Source organism: Halichondria panicea, chromosome 1 (genome assembly GCF_963675165.1).
Source record: "Halichondria panicea chromosome 1, odHalPani1.1, whole genome shotgun sequence".
Classification (NCBI taxonomy): domain Eukaryota; kingdom Metazoa; phylum Porifera; class Demospongiae; order Suberitida; family Halichondriidae; genus Halichondria; species Halichondria panicea.
In genome coordinates this window covers 16,428,102-16,453,560 of record NC_087377.1, presented here as the reverse complement: position 1 = coordinate 16,453,560, position 25,459 = coordinate 16,428,102, and the positions used below count along the sequence as shown (strand labels likewise).

Here is a 25,459-nt window from a genome sequence, read left to right as displayed (position 1 = left end):
TGTGAGTGTTTAGCCCTAGAGGCCAGGAACTAACACACACACACACACATGCACAGTTGACGTTCCGGTTATTAGTGTGCAACCCTTGAGTTTGAGTACCCAGGCTCCTGGTACGAGTGTCTCCTTCACTGTGGTTGCTATGGGCTTCGGCCTCACATACCAATGGCTATTAGATGGAATGGCAATAACCTATACCGATGGAGGTGGTTTGAAATACGAAGGAACCACTTCAGCCACTCTGACAGTGAACGACCTGGTACATCCTGATGACGAGGGATCTTATATTGTGATAGTGGAAAGTGCAGCTGGCTCTGTGATTTCAGACCCTGCCACACTAGATATTGGTAGGCTACAAACACTAATTTGAATTGTTGATACCCCATTTAATTTAGCAAACATGTTTCTTCGTGCATGCAGTGAACTGTGGTAATGGTACTGTATGTGTCGATCGTATCCAAGCCTCCGTTAGTTGTATCGTTGTAATGAAAGTGTGCGATGGATTCGCAGACTGTGTGGATAATTCTGACGAGACCAACTGCCCAGGTAATCATGCAACCTAAAACATGTAGTTGTATATTATGTACTTAATATTTGCACTCAGCCAAAATATGGTTCTATAACGCTTGACATTTGCAGTTCTTATATAATAGGCTCATGGCTAATTAGAACGATTTAGACTCACATTCTTTCCATAATTATTATAGGCAATTGTGATGTATTTTGTACTGTAACCCTAACCACGTATATAGGTAACTGCACGGCTAACACTGGATTGGGTAGTCGTTTGTGTGCCAACACTGAGGACTGCATCCCTCCGGCTCAAGTATGTGACTTCATCACTGCTGACTGTCCCGATGTGTCCGATGAACTCAACTGTCCATGTGAGTGGTTGTTGTGTATACATGTATACAGTCATTACAGTAACATGTGCATGTGTGCAAGCTTTAATTAGCAAATGTCCTGTTCAGTACTGATCATGAACTCAACTGTACGTGTGAGTAATGGTTGTTGTATATACATGCAGTCATTACTGTGCATGTGTGCAAGCTTTAGCTGTTTAGTACTGAATGGTTGTTGTACAGTCACCTGGTACGCATTATCAACTACCCTTGTATAATTATTATAGCTATACATGCATGGTATAAATACTAGTACTAGTTACTAACTCATTACAGCGGTACGTATGATTGCCGGCCTGTTAATTAATTGCACATGTGAACTACACACACACACACACACACACACACACACACACACACACACACACACACACACACAAACACACACACACACACACAAACACACACACACACACACACACACACACACACACACACACACACACACACACACACACACACACACACACACTGACACAGCTCCACTTGAGAAAGTTGTCCTCGAAATAGTAAGTGCTCAGTTCACATAACTATAAGCATTCACCACCCACATACTTGTATTTGTGTTGTATTTCATGCAAGCACAAATTAATTTGTTTGTAGATATCAGAGGAGACTTACACCAACGTCAGTGAGGTCGTTTCGTCCTTTACTACCCTCTCCGAGAACAGGACGTTCCTTCAGACCATGCAGTTTCTCAGTGATGTGTCCACTGTGTTCAACAGCATCGCTAACTTCACCAACACCATCATTGTACCCATCAATGAAACGGTACAAGCATAAAACATGTTAGCCTACTTACGGCTATTAATTTTCTTGAAATCGATCAGTTTTAATTATTACTTTATTCTCCAGGTGGTAGAAAATTTGGGTCAGACTTTGAACTCCCTCGTACAATGGCAGCCCTCCAGTCTTGAGGTCAACACTACCTCCAGGTAGAAAAATGCATTCTCTTATAACATTGAGTTGAATCAATTGTAGCAAGAGATTTTCTAAGTATAAGTTTGTCCAGAGAGCCTATATTTACAGCTATAACTATTGAATGATATATTGTACGTATTTTCCACTTACAGAATTGTTGAATCATTTGAGGAGGTGGCAATACAATTTGCACAACAGTCCAACTTAACTGTGGAATTCGACGATGCCACATTCGTCTTTGAACAGGTGAGTCTGCTTTATTGGAGGGGGATGGGAGCATTGTACCAGTAGAGCTATAGGAATGCAGAGCTGACTGGTATAAGAATTGACCCAGTTATATTATTATTATTAGTAGTTAAATTACATAGTTATATTCTTTTTAGGGCACCACTGAATCATATTTGAGAGAAGGAAGAACGGAAGACTTCACTGTTAGAGGTACGTACACGTATGTTAGTTGTCTATCTCATATTACACACCCACCCCCCCACAGCTGGAGTCCCTGCCTCCATCGCACTCCCACCTGAGCTCTTCAACCAGGTACCAGCTGACAGACCCGTCATCGGTGTGTACTTTGCCCTCTATGAAAACGCGGCTCTTTTTCCGACAAACTTGTTAGCCGTAGTGAGGGACAACGTGACCGTGCGAGAGACAGCCGTGGGTACTCCTATTGTGGCTGCTACCGTGGGACCTGGTATTGACTTTGGTGGCGTTGTTCCCCTCGATCCCCCTGTGGTTATCACACTAGGCCTGCTACCTCTACCGGAGAACTCAAGTGTAAGGACACAGTACATACCGCTAATGTTTGATGCCTCTCAATTTTCTGTCGCTAGTGCATGCTGCCGGGGGTATAGTTCAATTCTTTTCGTGTGGTAGGAAATGTGTACTATTATACTCCCTATATCTACTTATAAAAGTTCTATAGCTAATAATAATCATGTTATGTTGGCTAGTGATGGCTAGCTACATGAGACTTGGCCAACTGTGCAGAATTTCCTGGGTACTGTGCCCGCTCAAATTTTATATGCCCCCTTAATTCAGACTAACCCCAGCACTGCTCGTTGTGTGTCATGGGACTTTGTCAGTGACAGTTGGATCACCGACGGCTGTACCACTGAAGTGATGAATGAGACCACTTTCCGTTGCAGCTGTACCCATCTCACCAACTTTGTTGTGCTCGTTGTAAGTTCATTGTTCAGTACAGTATTCTCTTTAAACTTGTGCAGTGATGGGGTGTATTATTTCATTTTCCTGTTGTTTCCGCCCTCAGGACATTTGCCAAAGAGCTCAGGACTGTATGAATGATCTGACGGTGGATCAGGTGCTCTCCTTCATAAGCTACATTGGCATAGCGCTGTCTTGTGTAGGACTGGTGGTCACAATCATCACTATGATAATGTTCAAGTAAGTAATCGTGAGGCTATAATAGTGTATCATAACATTGCTCTAAGCTGTATGTTACCCCTCAGGCTAAAAACAGTCATACCAGGTCGATCCCTGGTATCCCTGGTATATGACTGTTTTTAGCCTAGCTGAGGGGTGCCTGCGGTGGTCTACTTTTGTAGGTTGGAGTACACATTGCACTCTGATTTTGTAATTAACTGAGCAATTATTTTGTGTTGCTGAATGGATGAAAAAAGTTTAACTGTGCTTTCTCTCTATTTTGCAGAAAACTGAGAGAGAGAGACAACTCCAAATACCACATCCAGCTGTCCATAGCCATGCTGTGCATGCTCGTTGTGTTTGCTGTGGGTATTGAACGTATCGAGGTGTACGGAGGCTGTGTGTTTGTGTCCATCCTCATCCACTACTTCACTCTGGTGTCCGTCATGTGGATGGGGGCAGAGGCCTTGCTCATGTTCCAGAAACTAGTTATGGTCTTCATGACAATCACGACCAATTTTATCATCATTTTATCTCTAGCTTGTTGGCGTAAGTTTTCCTGTACATGTATACTATGCATGCCATACAACCTACATTCATCTCACTTAAAATGCAAACACTAATACGTAAGTCAACCATTTCAGTGCACACAGTGCGACCACACTATAATAGGCTCTGTATACAATTATAATTATAGCAAATCATTAAGTTCATGATGAGTGTTGTACAACTATTGTTCACTATACATGCTTGTAATAGCAATTTAGTTTAAAAACCATGTATCTCCGCTCTTTACTATCAATTACACAGTATATAAAATTAATGTTTAGTTAGGCCATAAGCTTGTGTACTTACAAGGCAGCCTAGAAAACACAATTCACTCCCCCCTCCCTCCCCCAGTGTTCCCCCTGATTCCTGTCCTTATCCCAATGATTATTGATCTGGCTGACGGGACAACTCCCGAGACAGACCTCATCATCACTCGGAATGTTGACCCCATCACCGGAGATGTCACTGGAGGAATGTGAGTTTGACTGAACAATTTCGTGTGCAAGTTTTGCTTATAATTATGCAATACATTGCTTTAATGATTGATTTGTGTTTTTGTATGCAGCTGTTTCCTCAAGCATCCTGGAGTGTTCTTTGGTGCTTTCCTGGCTCCTATATTTGCTGTTCTCCTCTTCAACATGATCATCTTCATCTGGGTCATTGTCATCCTCCTGAAACACACTCGCGGAAACATGAAGAGATCAAATCAAAAAATGAGTTTCAAAACTGCCCTCCGACTACTAGTGAGCATCTCTGGTGTCATGTTCCTGTTTGGCCTCACCTGGCTCTTTGCTGCACTCACAATCAATATCAATGGTAGCAACGCTGTTCGAACTATCTTCCAAGTTTTGTTCACTGTCTTTGCATCGTTTCAAGGATTCTTTATATTTCTGTTCTTTGTTATCTTCAGTGGAGAAGCTCGGGAATTATGGAGAGATCTGTGTTGTGGCCGCTACAAGTCCTCACTCCTCCACCCCTCACAGTATAAGAACACGAACTCCACAGGAACAGGCACTCGTACACCCAAAGCAAACATGGGCACTACCGGTGCGGCGTTCTCCTCCACAGGCAACACACCCTCACATACAAACTCCACAGAAACAAGCACTCGTACATCCGAGGCAAACACGGGCACTACCGCTACATCCTCCTCTGTAGGCAACACATATATATACAGTAATTATAACACGGTAAATCTCGATTCTGAAGCTAGCCCACTCCCGGAGAAAAGGAGCAAAAGTGGTGATAACCAAACAGATATTCTACTAGCGTCTACGAGTCAAGTAAAACTAGCCAAAGAAGGTGTGTCTACTTTCAGTCACCCCGATATCGTTGTCGAGAGTCAAGTGGACGGAGATGAGGATAAAGATATGACACCTCCAAATTGGTCAGACGCTAAGCTTATTTCCAAGGCCAGGGTCAAGCGCTACTCTACAAAGAGGGTCTCCAACCATCATATCGAAGAGATAGACTCTGAAAATGAGAACAGTGATGACCAAGAAGTGCCTGAAACTTAGCGAACTTAATCACTAGTGTTAATCATAGTGTAGCTGGACATACAATTGCATGGTAACCATGCATGCAGAATTGAGATGATGGTGTGTTTGTGTGTGTGCAAATTATATTTTTGAAAGAGATCGCCGAAACCACACAAATAATTATAGTGTTTCAATTTAATAGCAGATTGTTGGCATTGCAGCTAGGCGTTGCTTTGTGGTAAACCATCTGATTTTCGTTTCAATGTTTAGGTAACTAATCATGCCTATTCATGCACACTGTGTTACAATAGCAATTCTATGCAGCCACACAATATCTGAATCTATACATTTACATGCATGCAACTTGGGAATTTATCTTTTACTGCATCCGGTGGCCCACTATAGTGCATGTTTGTGCCTGTGCATATAATGAATGACCAAACAACTCCACATCAGTAACAGCCCTATTGCATTTTGCCAAATGAAGGACTTCACTCTCTTGTTTGTACTTGCAGCAGTTTTCCTCTCCTGCACAACTCCACAAGTATCGTGCGCTATACAAAGTGAGTCTCAGTATTATACTGTATCGAGTGACAGAAAGTGAAGAGTGTATATTGAATGCGCATGCTTCCATTTAGTGGCTACTCGTAACAGTATTTGTATACTTTCATGCATGTACATTATTATGCCCTCAGCGAAGTGTATACTTTATATCAGTTTGTCGCTTATCATTTGGCGTGAGCATGCAGTACAGCCTATATAAAGATAGCCACTGTGTATGCATAAGTCGTGCAAATATGGACTTTTCGCTAAAAACGTGCACTTGTTTGTAATAACAGTTGTACCATTAGATACCAGGCTGCGCCATCTATACGTATACAAACAGTGCATGCATGTGTGCATGTGTATGCATGCGTTATCTCATAATAAAACTCACAAACTCCATTATTTTTTCCAATTTTGTTTTTTCGTAGCATTGATGTTTACAACAGAGGAATTGTCTGTCGACGAGGGTGAACATCCAATTCTCAATCTGACATATGAGGCTAATCAAACTATTACCTCTACTGAATGTACTGGCGTGAATCTTATGTTCTTTTCTGGTCAGTGATTATACTCTATAATTATATATATTTAGTAACTATTTTTTAGACTAACTTAAAACCTTCCACATGTTTACTGATGTCGTAAAACAAATGCAGCAACGGAAAACCTAGCAAAGGCTGATGACCTGGCGTCCACACAACCTATAGAAGTGTGTATACCCCCAGGACCAACGAGTGGAACTGTGGCCATAATGTACCACCAGACAGTAGATGATGAATTTCTTGAGGGTAATGAAGATTTTGCCGTGTTAATCTCGGGTGCAGGTACTTCGATAGCAATTCCCATGCAAGGAACAATTATAGTCATTATTCTGGACAACGATGACAGTAAGCTAGTACATATGACTGTAGTTGTAGTCCCAGATGAAATATAGTCATGCACTTTTTAATGGGGGAGATACCATTGCATGCATGGAAATTAAATTTCGAATCTCCAAACTAACGATAATTATATAAGTTAACGCTGGTATATGTGTGTGGATGTGTATATTCATAATTTTTATGTGACATGCATGCATTACTTTGTCACACCCTCGGCTCCCTATACAATTTTAGTATTCGGTTTTGATAGGAAAGGTCCCAGAGAATGATAATTATGCCTCGGTTCGCATGCGCAATTAAGCGAGGTATACGGTAGTTTGTTTGTGTGTGCATGTGTGTGTTATGTAGTCAGGCTGCTACAGCTGCTCAAGGATCAATGAAGTGATAAGTAGAGTTTCTATAGGCTTCTAGTCATGTTCTCTTGGATTTTAATTCATGGATTTGCAAAAAAGTTTTGTTCTCGAGTTAATGCCTAGTTTTGCTTCTTGGAATGCCATTGCATGCAGTCTTTTCAGATGAGTGCGTAGTAAAACTTGTTCACCGAGTGTTGCTACTCTATACTTAGTAGTTAGCTCTGCAGTAGAACGCTAGCTATTGGTAGCTGTAAGAGTGAGAAGAGAGCTGCAAGGCTCTGCTGACTTGCAGCCATTAATTTTACACTTGAACTTTTGGCATCGATCGTTTTTAACAACAATCATCCTCGATCATTACCCACTCTTTGAGTTTCCCTGTGATTCTGGATTCTGCATGCAATAAAATTAAAATGTTGTGATCATGATCAATGTGTGTATATATAAAAGCTAGCCATTAGTAGGTTATATGTAGCTTTGGCACCTCCACCGAGGCACCAGCACCCATGGTGCTTTCATTATAGTCAATTAATGTCAGGTCTTACGATTCCGGATGTGCATTCCGATCGTCTAATTCTTCTCCAATCCTTTGTTGATTCAGTAGATGATCGGAATGCACAATTAAAACCGGACTATATACCTCCTCTGGAAACTAATAACGAATTTGCTATTGTCACATCAAAACTACGTACTACTGCATGAATACTGTATATTTGGACTGTTATTGCGTGTACTGCACTAATCAGATTATAATACGTAATTACATGACTGTATATAGTTGTAGTCCCAGATAAAATGATCATGCACTTAATTTTTAATGGGGGTGATGTAATTATAGACACATTCAGATTTAACTACTCAAACTTTATATCGTTCTAATTAATCTTATACATGCAGTGTCTATTATTGTTTACACCTCTATATCCTAATCACTTCACTATAATTATTATACATTGTACCATTACTGTGGTGTACACTGTAAATCTGTCTATACATTATGGTGCGACTGTATATATACCAATACTTTGCATGTATATATCTACAGATCCGATTGTGAACTTGGAATCAAGTGACTTCACTGGTCGTGAGGGCGATGATGTTGTGTCTGTTTGTGCTCAAGTATCAGCTTTTCTCACCGATACAACTTTCCCTATCGAAGTCACTTTCACGTTTTTCGATGCTTCAGCAGGTGAGATACATACTCCAAATAGCACATTCTCTTTTGAGATCTTTTGTAAGATAAGATTATATGGACATGGTACCTGACTACTAGTAAATTGATCCATTCATAAGCATCCTCTATGTTGTTAAGCACCAAACTGTATTCCTCCAAATGAGCTCAAGTACATGTACATGCACATGCACGTATGTGGAAATAAGTAGCTATTATTGTGGTATTTTGTGTACAGTTTGCAAAATTGACTCAATCTCCCATAATAATTCTCATACACCTGTATAGAACAGGTTTCTGACTACGCGGTGCCTGCTGACACGACAGCAATGTTTCCGGTTGGAAGTGTGAATGGAAGTACTGCTTGTATAAACTTGACAATAACCGACGATGACATTCTGGAGGGCATTGAAACACTCATTGTGTCACTAGCAATAGTCAATGATGCTGGCAATAACGTTAATCAGGGCCCTAGCACCACTGGTACAGTGACGATCGAAGACAATGAGAGTAAGTGTTACGTTACTGATGCTTGATTCTGTATACACGAATCATCTGACTTCGAGCATAATGGGATTTTACTGTGTATATACATATACATGTGTTAATTTATACCATCTAGATGCACTCATCTATATTCATTTTACTCACAAAATAATAATGTTAGTACAACTGAATTTCTTATTCTTGTTTGGTCCTCGCAAAATCCTGTATGGCGCTACATATAGCTTTCTAGATTAATGTTATTATTCTATACATACTTGAGATTCCATTGAACTATAAGTTTTGCAAGTCTTTTGCGATTACTCCAAGTGTTTTGCGAATATAGGTTGGTTGACTCACAGGAATTCTGGGGGGTTATAAATTGAGTGTTTGATGTGTATAATTATGCTTTTCTGGTTCGCGTATAGAACTTTTGTATACTACCAGCAAACAAATTTCACCTAAATTACACATGCATGAAGGACTAGCTGAGTATACGTACAATGTCCTTGTGTTTATGTTACTTCCACCTGTAGTGGCGACCATTTCTATTGTCCCTGTTACAAACTTGATGTTAATGGAGGATGGAAGTGTCCCTCCGCCTAATATTCAAGTTATGATATCTCTTGGTGGTATCATTTTGGGAAGTGACCTCACTGTTACACTGGCTACTAGCGACACAATTGATTCTCTGACCGGTATGGTATATATAATGTTATAGGGTCCATAAAACAGGAGCTATTAATTGTCTTGTTACTTTGTAATTAAAAATCTGCTTTTGTGTGTTTTTCACAATCATTTGAGTATGTATGATAATAATTATTAATATATGTACAATGTGTGTGTGTATTACGCGGTTGCCTCAGTATCCATCCATGCATTACTATTGCATTTGTGTGTATCATGTCAACTTTTATTCGTACAGACATCAATACCGATTATTCAGTACCAAATCCTTTTCAAGTCACGTTCTCTGCATCCGCTTTTGTTGATACCATAAGCGTCAGCGGAATAATGGCTATGGATGATGTCTCTATTGAAGGACCACACAGTTTCAATGTTTTTCTCCAATCTGTACCTGCTGCGTTTATGGATAATGTGGTTCTAGACATAACTCCTCAGACAGTGACCATTGTCGATGATGATGGTAAGCTAGTGCATCATACACCATAGTAATTATGAGTGCGATTCTTGTGTTTTCTCTCTTTATTACAGTCGCCGTGTACGTATTTTGTATTGTGCATGATTGTTGCTGTCAGTGTGTGCATGGTTATAATAATTATATTTATATTATACATAATTGTTTTATTCACAATCTATTCTCTTTGTGCCCATAGTTTCTCTGGCAACATACAATTTGATAGCTTCAGTGGATGCCATTGAAGGAACTGATATGACTGTCAATTTTATGGCTTTCGTTGTTTTGGATAATAGTGCTACGTTAGACACGACCATCACCATTGGAATAGAACATGACTCTGGAGATACTGCAGGTATGTATCATATCCTGCAACCGCATTTCCATTCGCAACACACTAACTATCAATGACGTAATAGTTCATGTGTTTATGTGAATAATAATAATATCACGCAGATAATTGTTCAAACTTCTAATCCTTTCTGGTGCAGATTACGTTCTTGATGAGGATAGTATAACATTCACTCCTGGGCAGACCACTGAGGGGAGTATTGTTGCGGTGACAATTGTGGATGACGCAATCCTTGAATTTCATCACAGCTTTACCCTAACCCTTGCCAATACATCTGACCCTCCTGGAGTTGTAAGAAACATGATGTCGCCTTCTGAAGCTACATTTAACATTCAGGATGATGAATTAGGTGACTAGGTAGTATATCACATGCTATCCTTAGAAATATCTTTATAATGAACACGCTTTTTAAGCACATCATTGTTTCTTGTCTATATACCTGACCTGTTACGACGTTCCATGACCTATTAACCATAACGGTTTGTTTTCAGAGGATTCAATGGTCGAGTTTAACGAAACAACGTACGAGTTTGCAGAAGGTGGTGCTGATGATATGGTGTGTTTGGTGATCCGAGATGTCGACTCAATCAGTGATGGAGTCGCATTCAGCGTGACAATCACTCTAACGGGTGATCCTGGAACACCGGATGCAGGATCAACAGGCACATGTACATACACTATAACATGCATGTGCATGTACATACATACCGTATTACTATAATATAATGCTTCGCAAAACCATAAAATTATTGTAGTATTACAATTTGCAAACAGCTCGTATAGATCGAGGTACACACACTGCATGTCTATAATTGTATACTCTGTAACACATAACCTTGTACAATTTGCTTATAATCATCATGTATACATGAATAAGCTGATATTGAGCATAAATATTATTATAGTCAATAATTATTATGTGTATGTTTCTTTTCCTTACAGATTTTGGTTCTGGTCTACTTAGTCGTGATTTTATTTTCGACTCAATGAGTGGCCCACTTGTGTGTGAGTCCATTGATATCATAGATGATGACAACTTTGAGGGAACAGAAACTTTCTCTGCACGTATATCGGCAAGCAGCCCTTCTAGCGGTACACTAAAAGTCACAATGGAAACTGCGGAAATTACAATTACAGATCGTGGTGGTAAGTATACAAGTTATCCGTACAGACTCTCAATTAGTGGGAAACACACAATAATGGTATTTTAAAACACTAACAGAATTGGTTTAGCTATAGCTAGAAAATTGGGACAAAAACAACATTATTTTGTTACGGGTAAATTAAGTGGTTGGCATGCTATAATTATGTTTATCGAGTGTATATCTATAGTACGTATTACTGTAACAGCTGTCAGTCAGTACTGCATGCATATATATACGTGTGTGTGTTAATTATTTAATGAGCCCTCCTATAAATTAAATGTAGCTTGAAAAAACGGTGTATTTGGTGAGTGATGTATATATACCCCATTCATTCTGATCTCATGTTATGCTAAACTGTTATGTCATTAGACTTTTCTCTCTCCAGACTGCACAGTGTCATTTTCATCAGGCATCAGTACAGAATTCACTGAATCGGACGGCACAGTGAACTTGAGCGTAATGTTTAGTGGTTTTAGTGGAATGCGAGTGAATGGAGACCTTAGCATTTCTCTGATGGCTCCGTTTCTTCCAAGTTAGTAAAAGCATACCTGCATGTTGAACAAGCTCTAATGCATTTCACCACTTTCATAGCTCCCGGTGGAATCAGCGCGACAGACATTGGAGGTATTCCGGATATATCTTTTCCTGATGGTGGGTCTGTCATGAATGTCAATTCACCCATCATGATAGTCAATGATGATATTCTGGAGAACACAGAGAGCTTGACTATCACAATTCCTGGCACCGAAGATTGTACGCTAGGTTCCCCTACAAGTATTAACCTACGTGTGCAGGATGATGATGGTATGTACATACGTAATACACACATGCAGTTGTCAGCCAGCATGTAATAATATCATTATGCCTCGGTGCGCATGCGCAAGCGAGGTATACGGTAGTGTGTTTGTGTGTGTGTGTGTGTGTGTGTCTGTGTGTGTAGACTGCTACAGCTGCTCAAGGATGAATCAAGTGCAAGTAAGAGTTTCTATAGGCTTCTAGTCATGTTTTCTTGGATTTATTCGTGGATTAGCAAAATACTGCTTCAGGGCGTTCTCGAGTTATGCCTAGTTTTGCTTACTTGGAATGCCATTGCAGCCTTTTCAGAAGAGCACGTAGCCAAACTTGTTTACCGAGTGTTGCTACTCTACTTAGTAGTTAGCTCTGCACTAGAACGCTAGCTATTGGTAGCTGCAAGAGTGATACTGAGCTGCAAGGCTCTGCTGATGCCGGCACTGAGCCCGCATTAATTTTAGACTTAAACTTTTGGCATCAGATCGTTTTTAACAACAATCATGGTCGATCATTACCCACTCTTTGAGTTTTTGCATGCAGCAAATTGCAATGTTCATCATGACTGTGTGTTAATAGCTTTATGTTATGTAGCTTTGGTATTTCCACCGAGGCATCAGCATCTGCGGTGCTTTCATTATACCATCATTGATCATGATTATAATTCACTTTGATTGAACAATAAATATTTGAGCCTGTCACTTTAAGCGTCACCTTTGGGCAAACTATAACAATGGTTGTGTTATAGAGGGTGCTCTGATTACATGATGGTGACCATAATATAGACTGTATAATTAGAATGGGCAGATCGCCATCATTTATAGTATAGCTCTAGTTGGAGATGTACGTACTACGTATACATAATTATGTATTTCTGTTTCCGTATACAGCCGGAGACTTTCAAGTAGGGCTAACCCTTCAATCCATGCTTGAAGTCAAAAGAAACGCAGAGGAAAATGGCGGGGTGACGGTAGTGGCTACGTTGAGTCGAACAGACGGCCAACGTATAAATCTGGAGAGAACCATCATAGTCAATCTTGATCTAATTAACGGAGATGCAGGTGGTTATTGCTTGTATACGTACTTAATAGTGCTAGTTGCATTATCATTGGGGCTGACTCGGGCTCACGGGGTATACCGTACTCCACCGATATTACGCCCACGTCCGAAATTACGCCTTCTGATGCAGAATCTTGACTCTTTATACCTAGCTACTTTACCCATGCATTACCATTGTTGTATGTTGATGTATTCATTGTATTTCAAGAGCTGGCAGGCCTCAGACTCAGACTGAGAAGAATAGTTTCTTAATGAGTGGGCTTAATTTCGAGGCAAACACCTGGGTTGGGTTAATTTCTAGACAAAACTACTGTTTTCGAAATTAAGCCCATCCTACCTGTAGCTGCTTTGTAGCATGCAATTAGGGTGGGCGTAATCTCGGTAGAGTACGGTACATACATGAAGTTAAATAATTGTCAGGGGCGTAACTAGAAAATTTAACCTATTGTTTGCCCGGAAACCACACCCACTAATTATCGCATAGAAGCGCATGCAAATGGCAGAAAACTGCTGTGAGTAGTCACATAAAACTTGAAGTTCAATAGTAGAGGAGGCAATGAGCAAGGGCCTCCTCTGCCTCATTGCTAGTTACGCCCCTGATTGTCATCCACACATACTGATTACATGTACCTGCCTCACTAATACCACCTCTTTTTGTGGCCATGTTCGTCGGGCTACTATAGAGCATGTACATAATCAACTTTATTTTTGCAGTTGTGATGGACGACTTCACTCATCAGCCAATGCCAACTATCACGTTTGGTCCGTGTATGGATTGCAGTGGAGCAGCGGTGGCTAAGAATTTTATGATCAACTTTGTTGATGACGATGATCTCGAGTTTGACCATGACTTCAGCGTGAATATTACAAGTATTGAACCTGAGGGAGTGTTGACAACGGGTACTCTGCCCTTGTCACTGAACATCGCCGATGATGGTGTGTGATTAGATAGCATTCGTAGAAAAGCTATATAGGTTTGTGCTTAAGTTGGATTTCGATTTCCGAATATAAACTGCCCTATAATTATGTATGAATTAGTACAAAATAAGTACATGCATTGCATTGTGCATTTCAAAGATTACTTTTTATGGGCTTAGTGCAACCCTTTTCCAAAATACTTAGTAATTAATGTGGCATCCTGCGAGACATTAGCTCATTAAAATATTTGTTTCCCTTCTGTACAGAGCCAGCAAGTGTGACCATCACATTTGACCAAACCTCCTTCACTTGTGAGGAGGATTCTACATGCACAGTAACTGGTTCTCTGGAGGGCCTCACTGGAGAGATACAAACTGACTTCAACGTCTTAGTTACTGCTAACTTCAACATTGATTCACTGACAGGTACGTACATAATAAAATAATATGTACACGTATTCAGTATATGCAGGAGCTATGGTTATTGTACACTAACTAGAGGGGAATACAAATTCCCCTCTTGTGTGTTGATTAGGCATGTGATTCATGATATACTGCTCGAGATTAAGACAGAGTTGGCATTATTGTGTTGGTATAGTATATACATCATGATTTGCATCACAGATTCATCTGATGCCTCCCTACCTACACCCTCGGAAATCATGTTCTCCGCGGGGGGTCCATCAACTTTCGAGTTCGATATCGTCATCAATGACGATAGGGACTTTGAGTCATTCCATTCCTTTTCCATCTCTTTTGACAGCACAATGATCTCCTCTGGTACTAACTCCACTGCAATTATCGTGATTTCAGACCGAGATGGTAGGTGGCTATTGAGGTACATCATGTATTAGTAAGAAGCCATGAGTGTGTATAAATTTGTGAAACATATCGATATGCGTGCCTTTAATGCTTATGATCTACGGTATTATTGTTATGTACAATCATAAACTGTCCTTGGCCTCGGGGACTTCGCCCTCGTCCTCAGAAGTTTACTGCCATAAATTCTGATGCATGTAGTAGACAATAAATATAACTCGTACTCTTGCTTGTGTTTTTTGGTGCTATATAACCATGGCAACATAATCAACACAACATGATCATGGCAACGTGGTTGGTCTCGTGACTCCACATGAGCTTCACATGACCATTTCTAATACCCCACCCCCAAAAATGCCAGCTGAGTCAGTCTAGTTTTGCTGCTTGAATCCTAGCTGAGTCAGCTCGAAGGCGAACGTTCTATCAAGTGGCACCACTCATTTTTAGTTTTACATTAATTTATGGTTTCAATTTGTGCATGAACTGCTTGATTGTGTGTGATTGCTTAAGAGTACATGCATGCATGCAGCGAGGTTATAATTGTGTACATGCATAGTATAATATACTCCTATAATAATTATGGTATTTTAAGTCAAGTGTTTAATTTTAACTACTATGCATTTCACTCAGCGAAGAGTAGAATGGCTCTCTCTTTCTTTGCCCCAAATTATTCAGTAAATTATTTTTCAGATGCTGTTATTGGACTGAGTGTCATGGGCTCAGCCGAGCATAGCGAAGGTGATGATCTGACCTACTGTGTTAACACCATGGCACAGGGAGCCATTTTGCGTATGGTTATGTACAATATTGACTTCAACGGAATCACAGCAGGTGAAATAACTAAATATTTGCATGGTGTACATGTACATTCTAAACAAGAATAATTGTATGAGCAATTTTACTGTAATACTAAAAGTATCCACATAGCTCAAGTAGCTACAGACATCACTAGTGTGATATTGCATATTATATAGTGGTTTGTGTTCACAAGTTTGCTCAATCTCACAACTTAGTGTCTGATGACTTTATGACTGACAGTACTGCTGTATCGGACCAAGTAAATACTCAAAATATAATAAATACATGTTTCAATGTTACGGCTATGACTGATGACATCTTGGAGGCAACCCAATCCTATTCCATTGACTTGACTTCATCTAATGCCAATGTTGACCCTGCTGCTGCTAACCTGACTATCAACATATTGGATGTGAACGGTACACTAGCTCTCCTTACATATCTCACTCTCACTCTAACTGTAATAGCACACTAGCTATAATGTATAGAAACTGTTACAAGATAGAAATTTATTTACTGGATGTCGTTACATTTTCTGCAGTTGGTACTGCTACATTTTCATTTGAGGCCACATCCCTGACAGTCACAGAGGGTGTGAACGCCACTGTCTCTCCTCGTTTAGTAATCGAAAGTGTACCAGCGGGCGGAGTACAGGGAATCATCGAAATAGACTTAACTGTTTCTCCTATTGCTGCAAGTAAGTGAAATGTTAGCCGCAATCGTGAACATTAAAAGTGTGGAGGATATTGAGTCTAACAAGGAAATAAGGTCTCTAGCTTTTCGAGTGCCTGAAATGAATATACTTGACGGTTTGTTCAGTGACATTGCCTTCTCCTTTGATAATTTGAATTTGGTGATCGGCTTCTACCTCCAGATATGTTGTATTTGGTAGGGCAATTAATAACTAGAAAGCTCTATTTGCGGCAGCTCTATGGCAATCGTAATATGCTTTCCATGCATACATATACAGCACTTACTGAAGACTACAATACGACTTCTATGACGGTATCCTTTGGTAGTGCTGATCATAGCACTCTCTTACCCGCTGATATCAACGGGACGTTTACTAGTGCTGCCGAGATACTGATAGTTGATGATGAACTTCTGGAAGACGCCGAGGACATGAATGTACTCTTAACAATGAGTGGTGTTTCGGGCTCAAGTATCCTACAGACGGTGGTCATACTTGATAATGAAGGTGCGTTTTCATTGAATGTGTGTTCATGAGTGTTGGTGAGTTACATACCGTATAGCGGGTATATTTCGAGGGTATAATGTTTGCGGTTTTCACGGATTGAGCCTGTATACTGCGAAAATGTATACCCACGAAAATTTATATCTTATTGAATAGTTTGCGTGTTTAGTATTATTGACCACACCTATCGACAATAAGAGGAAAGCAAAAGGGATCAAGAGACGAGGACGCCGGTATAGCCAGCTAGCTTGCTCTACGTCTACGCCCAGATTGTTTTGTACTGGTGGTATCCCCTGACCGTGGCCTGCACAGCAAACGTTCTGCTAGAGGTGGAGGACATAGTGCCTCACCGATTCTATTATTTTATACAGGCTAGGCCTGGATTCGAGGCTAACGGTGTGGAGTTACAGCTGCATGTTGATGTACACATGCACCAAAGGCTGGAACTCAGACCACAAAAACCGCGAAATTCTTTGTATATCCGCGAAAATTTATACCCTCGAAATATACCTGCTATACGAGTATCCAACATGCATGTATTGGAAAACTGATATCTGGTATATTGACCAAATATTTGTGATGATGTTATGTGCTATAGAGTGCATGTTGGACGTATGCATGAGAAATTGATATTTTAGTTATCATAATTATTATACTTTTTGCCTATGACTTCTTTATGTGCAGAGGCCACTTTGAGGTTCAATCCTATTCAGTATAATATAATGGAGGGGAGCGGAACATTGATGGTGTGTGTGGAGATACTCACTGAGGCTATGGGCTCTCAGTATAGCATCTCTATTGGGCTGGAAACAACCGATGGAGCCAAAACAAGTATAAACATAATTATTATTAGTTTATGTGAATAATTGTGCAACGTTGATAGTTGCTTCCTAAGTATGCATGGAGCTTCAGCTTTTAGCATATGCAAAATCTTATTACGTGACAATGATCAATAAAACACATGTATATAAATGCATGCATTATAATTTTCCCCTCAACAGTTATTGGTGATGATTTTACAACTGGAACTGGTTTAACAGTAGAATTCCCTAGCATGTCTCTTATCAACGGAACTATTGATTGTGTTAGTATTTCTATTGTGGATGACGATGTGTTTGAAGGAAACCAGCAAGATTTCACGGTTATGATTGACAGTGCAGTGTACTCCGCAAGTGGAGCTGCTGCAGATAACGTGATGTGTGTAAACGACTGTGAAGCCACTGTCACTATTGAGGACAACGCTGCTGATTGTAAGCTGTAACTGTAGACAGGCAGATACAAGGCTTAAATATTCAGATTAAACTACTCAAACAAATTGCTTTACATGTAGTGTCTATAGTTATTTACACCTCTGCCCTAACCAATTCGCTATAATTGTATCATTTACTGTGGTGTACACCATGTGTCCTTCACAAATTAATATGCATGTAGCTGTGACAGTGTCTCTCAACACAACTGGATCCCCCCTGTCTGCTGTTGAGGGGATGAGCTTGCAAGTGTGTGTCTACATCTCTCAAGACGCTGCCGGTGGACGAGAGTGTCCCATCGATGTCGCACTGTCCTTCTCCCTCAGTGGAGACAAGCCAGGTGAGTGACCGTACATATGAACTTGCGTTTTATAGCATTGCCATCTTGTTCTGTTTTCAATTTTTCAGACTTCACTCACAGACTATAGTGTGTTTGAATCTGGTTGCCTAATTGATAAGAAAATATCCCATCACAAAAAAGAAGGCTGATGTACAATGTATGATGTCAGTGGGATGGGGAAATAGATTAGGATGTAGCATCTCTTAATTGCTTGAATCCCCTAGCTCGATCATGCATCTTGTAGACTCTATGTTCTAACACGCAATAGTCATGTGGGTCTACTCTGCAGCCTCACCAGAAGATTTCTCAATAATGGATGAGATGGTGGTGATTAGAGTGGGTGAAATGGAAGTGTGCACTTCAGTTCAGCTCATTGATAATGAAATATTAGCGGAAACACAATCGTTCAGTATATTCATCGTTAATGCTTCTCCTTTTGTCAATTTTGACTCCAACGTGCTGCTTGACATTAGTATAGAGGATGATGAAGGTGAGAGCTATATGTTCAAATACATAGTTTGTTCTCACAGACATAATAATTATAAGTGATTGGTGAGTGAGTCATGTGCCTGTCATGTGATTTACCTCCTTCCACGTACGTACAGAGCCCCCTACTCAGGTTGCGTTCACTAGTACTGAGAGTATTGCTGTTGAGGGAAATGTTGTCACTATCTGTTTGTCCGTAATCAGCGGGGAGATAATCACACCCACAAACATCAATTTCACAACTTTCCCTGTTGAATTTGTCACAGACAACCCCCCCGATACTGGGGAGGGGGGTGAGATAGTTCAATACCCCTCAGCAAATGGTGAGTTGCTAACATAATAAGTGGGCATTGACTAAGTACCACTATAGCCGCTTGCTATATCTGTGTCTATATACTATAATTATATATACTATATATATAGGTATTGCTTATCTCATGAATCGTTTCTCTATACAGACACTCTTGACTACGATATTGAATCAGATGTGTTTGCCGAGGATATTAACGGGTTCCCTATTGTAACTCTGACCCTCCAACCCGAGGCCACTGAGGCATGCTTTGATGTCAACATTGTGGACGATGAGGTATTTGACGGGGAGAGTGAAAGTCCCGTTGAGCAGGTGACCTTCTCCTACTCGAGCTCCTCCCCCATAGTGGCCAGAGTCAACCTCCGTCATAGACTAATCATCCTGGATAATGATCGTAAGATTTTGCACTCAGCCAAAATAATTATGCATTCCATAACTCAGAATAATAGCTAGCTCTTAGTTAATTATTAGGGTAGATCCAAATCGTATGTCGCTTCTTATAGGTAACTGCACGGCTGACGCTGGATTGGGTAGTCGTTTGTGTACCAACACGGAGACACTCAGTGTTGACTGCATCCCTCCGGCTCAAGTATGCGACTTCAACACTGCTGACTGTCCCAATATGTCAGATGAACTCAACTGTCCGTGTGAGTACATACTGAATGTAAAGTTATTACCTGCATGTGCATGTGTGCAAGCTTTAGCAATTGTCTTATTTAGTATAACCTGTGTGTATAGGCATTACCACTGTCCTATTCTGTATTTGTGTTCAGATTTTTCTCTGTATAATAGTCAGACACTGTTTAGGAAGTTTTTCTACATGATTTAGAAGCCCAAAGGCTGTGGTATCCCAAACGTAGTCTAAATCGTGTGCTAAACAGCATTTTAGATCATAGCAACCGTGAGTATCTAGCCAATCAGATTTGTCTAATCTTTATGATTTTCTAAGTAAAGTACATGATTTTCTAAGTAAGTACAAGTCGGATAGAACACTTTGTTTTAGCCAATCAGATTGCAGTATATACGGCAACTAATTTTAGGGTACTATATTTGGCGAATTTGCAGCAAATGAAAGCACAATATTATTTATCAAAATAATTATGTGTAAGTATGAGTTGATGGAAAGTTTGAGAGTCAGCTTGCTTAGCATACTCTCTCAAAAGTACATTTTCGAAACTACAATAAACCACTCTATCATTATAGCAATCTATTGATAGCCAGCCTATTAAGTTATATATTGCTTTTTTAATAGATGCATGTGAATTCCACCCACACACACACACACACACACACAGCTCCACTCGAAAATGTTGTCCCCGAAACAGTAAGTGACATAATTTTATGTATTTGTGTTGCATTTCACGCAAGCACAAGCTAATGAATTTGTTTTGTAGATATCAGAGGAGACTTACACCAACGTCAGTGAGGTTGTTTCGTCCTTTACTACCCTCTCTGAGAACAGGACGTTCCTTCAGACCATGCAGTTTCTCAATGATGTGTCCACTGTGTTCAACAGCATCGCTAACTTCACCAACACCACCATTGTACCCATCAATGAAATTGTACGCTAGCATGTCAACCTATATCACAGATATGTTATAATAACATAAAACATCTCAAATAAAATGCATCATTTGAAATTTAATGTAGAAATGACATAAATGTCTGTCATTTTAACACTAAAATACGATGATGCATCCCATGCATATAACATAATTATGTGTTTTTACGTACGTATACATGTAGACAGCATCTTGTAGCAAGAATCGCTTAAGCCCCGTTTACACGACACCTAATCTGGGATGAATCTGGATTGAAGCGGGTCAGATTTTTCTAAGTAGTGGGCATAGTAAAATGACCACTAATTGCATTTGCGCAAACATTGGCTGATAAGAAGCTACAGGCTTACTCTAGAAACACCCACAAACATGTACAACACCTCAGAATGAGCCTTTGTGTTTACTCACAGCTAAACCGCTTCTGCACCACCTCCAGAAGTGGGTTGGCTAATCCGGATTAGAATCCGGATAAGGGCCGTTTACACGAACGCGGTTAGGTTTACTCTGGATTCCAACCCAGATTAAGTAAATTGTGTGCTTTAGTTTATTAGTTTATTTTCCAGGTGGTGACACATTTGGGTCAGACTTTGAACTCTCTCGTACAATGGCAGCCCTCCAGTCTTGAGGTCAATACTACCTCCAGGTAAGCCTGTTAGAGATCTAGAGCCTATAATTTGAATGATACTGACGTAATTTACCCCTTACAGAATTGTTGAATCATTTGAGGCCGTGGCAACACAATTTGCACAACAGTCCAACCTCACTGTGGAATTCACAGATGTCACAATCATCGTTGAACTGGTGAGTACTGTTATTGGAGCTTGGGGGAGGCGAGCATTGTACCAGTAGAGCTAAGAATGTAGAGTGACTGTGCTTAGTATAACGCTATTGACCAACTGCCCCTTGTTTTGTTCAGGGCACCACTGAAACTTTTATGAGAGAAGGAAGAACGGAAGATTTCACCCGTAGAGGTACGTACACGTATGTTAGTTGTCTATCTCATAATTATTACACACCCACCCCCCCACAGCTGGAGTCCCCGCCTCCATCGCACTCCCACCCGAGCTCTTCAACCAGGTACCAGCTGACAGACCCGTTATCGGTGTGTACTTTGCCCTCTATGAAAACGCGGCTCTTTTGCCGACAAACTTGTTAGCCGTAGTGAGGGACAACGTGACCGTGCGAGAGACGGCCGTGGGTACTCCTATTGTGGCTGCTACCGTGGGACCTGGTATTGACTTTGGTGGCATTGTTCCCCTCGATCCCCCCGTGGTTATCACACTAGGCCTGCTACCTCTACCGGAGAACTCAAGTGTAAGGACACAGTACACACCGCTAAATGTTTGATGCCTCTCAATTTTCTGTCGCTTGTAAACAGTGCATGCTGCCGGGGGTATAGTCGTATGGTAGGAAATGTGTACTATAATTATACTCCCTATCTACTTATAAAAGTTCTGTACCTAATAATTATAATCATGTTATGTTGGCTAGTGATGGCTAGCTACATGAGACTTGGCCAACTGTGCAGAATTTCCTGGGTACTGTGCCCGCTCAAATTTATATGTCCCCTTATAATTCAGACTAACCCCAGCACTGCTCGTTGTGTGTCATGGGACTTTGTCAGTGACAGTTGGATCACCGACGGCTGTACCACTGAAGTGGTGAATGAAACCACTTTCCGTTGCAGCTGTACCCATCTCACCAACTTTGCTGTGCTCGTTGTAAGTTCATTGCTCAGTACAGTATTCTCTTTAAACTTGTGCAGTGATGGGGTGTATTATTTCATTTTCCTGTTGTTTCCGGCCTCAGGACATTTGCCAAAGAGCTCAGGACTGTATGAATGATCCGACTGTGGATCAGGTGCTCTCCTTCATAAGCTACATTGGCATAGCGCTGTCTTGTGTAGGACTGGTAGTCACAATCATCACTATGATAATGTTCAAGTAAGTAATCGTGAGGCTATAATAGTGTATCATAACATTGCTCTATAAGCTGTATGTTACCCCTCAGACTAAAAACAGTCATACCAGGTCGATCCCTGGTATCCCTGGTATATGACTGTTTTTAGCCTAGCTGAGGGGTGCCTACGGTGGTCTACTTTTGTAGGTTGGAGTACACATTGCATTGTGATTTTGTAATTAACTGAGCAATTATTTTGTGTTGTTGAATGGATAAAAAAAGTTTAACTGTACTTTCTCTCTATTTTGCAGAAAACTGAGAGAGAGAGACAACTCCAAGTACCACATCCAGCTGTCCATAGCCATCCTGTGCATGCTCATTGTGTTTGCTGTGGGTATTGAACGTATCGAGGTGTACGGAGGCTGTGTGTTTGTGTCCATCCTCATCCACTACTTCTCTCTGGTGTCCGTCATGTGGATGGGGGCAGAGGCCTTGCTCATGTTCCAGAAACTAGTCCTAGTCTTCATGACAATCACGACCAATTTTATCATCATTTTATCTCTAGCTTGTTGGCGTAAGTTTTCCTGTACATGTACTATGCATGCCATACAACCTACATTCATCTCACAAAATGCAAACACTAATACGTAAGTCAACCATTTCAGTGCACACAGTGCGACCACACTATAATAGGCTCTGTACAATTATAATTATAGCAAATCTTTAAGTTCATGATGAGTGTTGTACAACTATTGTTCACTATACATGCTTGTAATAGCAAAAGCATTATGGTTTAGTAATACCAGCTTAAAAATCATGTATCTCCGCTCTTTACTATCAATTACACAGTATATAAATGTTTAGTTAGGCCATAAGCTTGTGGACTTACAAGGCAGCCTAGAAAAAACAATTCACTCCCCCCTCCCCCCCCCCCCCCCCAGTGTTCCCCCTGATTCCTGTCCTTATCCCGATGATTATTGATCTGGCTGACGGGACAACTCCCGAGACAGACCTCATCATCACTCGGAATGTTGACCCCATCACCGGAAATGTCACTGGAGGAATGTGAGTTTGAGTAAATATTTTCGTGTGCAAGTATATTGATATGGTGTTCATTCCTGTGGCTAAAATGATGTCATGAATGTGTTTTTGTATGCAGCTGTTTCCTCAAGCATCCTGGTGTGTTCTTTGGTGCTTTCCTGGCTCCTATATTTGCCGTTCTCCTCTTCAACATGGTCATCTTCATCTGGGTCATTGTCATCCTCCTGAAACACACTCGCGAAAACATGAAGAGATCAAATCAAAAAATGAGTATCAAAACTTCCCTCCGACTACTTGTGAGCATCTCTGGTGTCATGTTCCTGTTTGGCCTCACCTGGCTCTTTGCTGCACTCACAATCAATATTAATGGTAGCAACGCTGTTCGAACTATCTTCCAAATTTTTTTCGCTGTCTTTGCATCGTTTCAAGGGTTCTATATATTTCTGTTCTTTGTTATCTTCAATGGAGAAGCTCGGGAATTATGGAGAGATCTGTGTTGTGGCCGCTACAAGTCCTCACTCCTCCACCCCTCACAGTATAAGAACACGAACTCCACAGGAACAGGCACTCGTACACCCAAGGCAAACACGGGCACTACCGGTATGTCCTCCTCCACAGTTAACACACCCTCACATACAAACTCCACAGGAACAGGCACTCGTACACCCAAGGCAAACACGGGCACTACCGGTATGTCCTCCTCCACAGTTAACACACCCTCACATACAAACTCCACAGGAACAGGCACTCGTACACCCAAGGAAAACACGGGCACTACCGGTATGTCCTCCTCCACAGGTAACACACCCTCACATACAAACTCCACAGGAACAGGCACTCGTACACCCAAGGCAAACACGGGCACTACCGGTGCGTCCTTCTCCACAGGCAACACACCCTCACATACAAACTCCACAGAAAAAGGCACTCGTACATCCGAGGCAAACACGGGCACTACCGCTACATCCTCCTCTGTAGGCAACACATATATATACAGTAATTATAACACGGTAAATCTCGATTCTGAAGCTAGCTCACTCCCGGAGAAAAGGAGCAAAAGTGATGATAACCAAACAGATATTCTACTAGCGTCTACGAGTCAAGTAAAACTAGCCGAAGAAGGTGTGTCTACTTTCAGTCACTCTGATATCGTTGTCGAGAGTCAAGTGGACGGAGATGAGGATGAAGAGATGGCACCTCCAAATTGGTCAGATGCTAAGCTTATTTCCAAGGCCAGGGTCAAGCCCTACTCTACAAAGAGGGTCTCCAACCATCATATCGAAGAGATAGACTCTGAAAATGAGAACAGTGATGACCAAGAAGTGCCTGAAACTTAGCAAACTTAATCACTAGTGTTAATCATAGTGTAGCTGGACATACAATTGCATGGTAACCATGCATGCAGAATTGAGATGATGGTGTGTTTGTGTGTGTGCAAATTATATTTTTGAAAGAGATCGCCGAAACCACACAAATAATTATATAGTGTTTCAATTTAATAGCAGATTGTTGGCATTGCAGCTAGGCGTTGCTTTGTGGTAAACCATCTGATTTTCGTTTCAATGTTTAGGTAACTAATCATGCCTATTCATGCACACTGTGTTACAATAGCAATTCTATGCAGCCACACAATATCTGAATCTATACATTTACATGCATGCAACTTGGGAATTTATCTTTTACTGCATCCGGTGGCCCACTATA

The 25,459-nt window shown here is 40.8% G+C and overlaps 2 protein-coding genes across 2 annotated transcripts; both read left to right on the top strand.

The window, feature by feature from the left end:
- Window positions 1-61: 61 nt before the first annotated feature.
- On the top strand, window positions 62-5,381 carry LOC135352204 (adhesion G-protein coupled receptor G2-like). The gene is made up of 14 exons (XM_064551362.1): window positions 62-344; window positions 418-543; window positions 750-881; window positions 1,380-1,408; window positions 1,503-1,670; window positions 1,755-1,834; window positions 1,973-2,066; window positions 2,204-2,258; window positions 2,314-2,597; window positions 2,862-3,002; window positions 3,091-3,224; window positions 3,490-3,752; window positions 4,104-4,227; window positions 4,318-5,381. Exons 1-14 carry the CDS (start codon window positions 140-142, stop codon window positions 5,267-5,269), a joined length of 2,787 nt encoding a protein of 928 aa, XP_064407432.1. The 5' UTR covers window positions 62-139; the 3' UTR covers window positions 5,270-5,381.
- An 828-nt stretch (window positions 5,382-6,209) lies between these two features.
- LOC135336025 (uncharacterized) lies at window positions 6,210-25,203 on the top strand. The gene is made up of 40 exons (XM_064531827.1): window positions 6,210-6,333; window positions 6,433-6,663; window positions 8,053-8,196; window positions 8,467-8,688; window positions 9,198-9,359; window positions 9,587-9,808; window positions 9,999-10,154; window positions 10,291-10,500; window positions 10,643-10,819; window positions 11,094-11,297; window positions 11,682-11,828; window positions 11,888-12,100; window positions 12,976-13,146; window positions 13,859-14,080; window positions 14,329-14,487; window positions 14,686-14,883; window positions 15,571-15,711; window positions 15,894-16,097; window positions 16,220-16,375; window positions 16,649-16,876; window positions 17,558-17,704; window positions 17,875-18,123; window positions 18,305-18,460; window positions 18,750-18,950; window positions 19,066-19,269; window positions 19,405-19,650; window positions 19,760-19,903; window positions 20,552-20,580; window positions 20,651-20,818; window positions 21,379-21,458; window positions 21,523-21,616; window positions 21,732-21,786; window positions 21,846-22,129; window positions 22,396-22,536; window positions 22,625-22,758; window positions 23,026-23,288; window positions 23,656-23,779; window positions 23,874-24,355; window positions 24,404-24,445; window positions 24,494-25,203. Exons 1-40 carry the CDS (start codon window positions 6,210-6,212, stop codon window positions 25,090-25,092), a joined length of 7,533 nt encoding a protein of 2,510 aa, XP_064387897.1. The 3' UTR covers window positions 25,093-25,203.
- The last annotated feature ends 256 nt before the right edge of the window (window positions 25,204-25,459 follow it).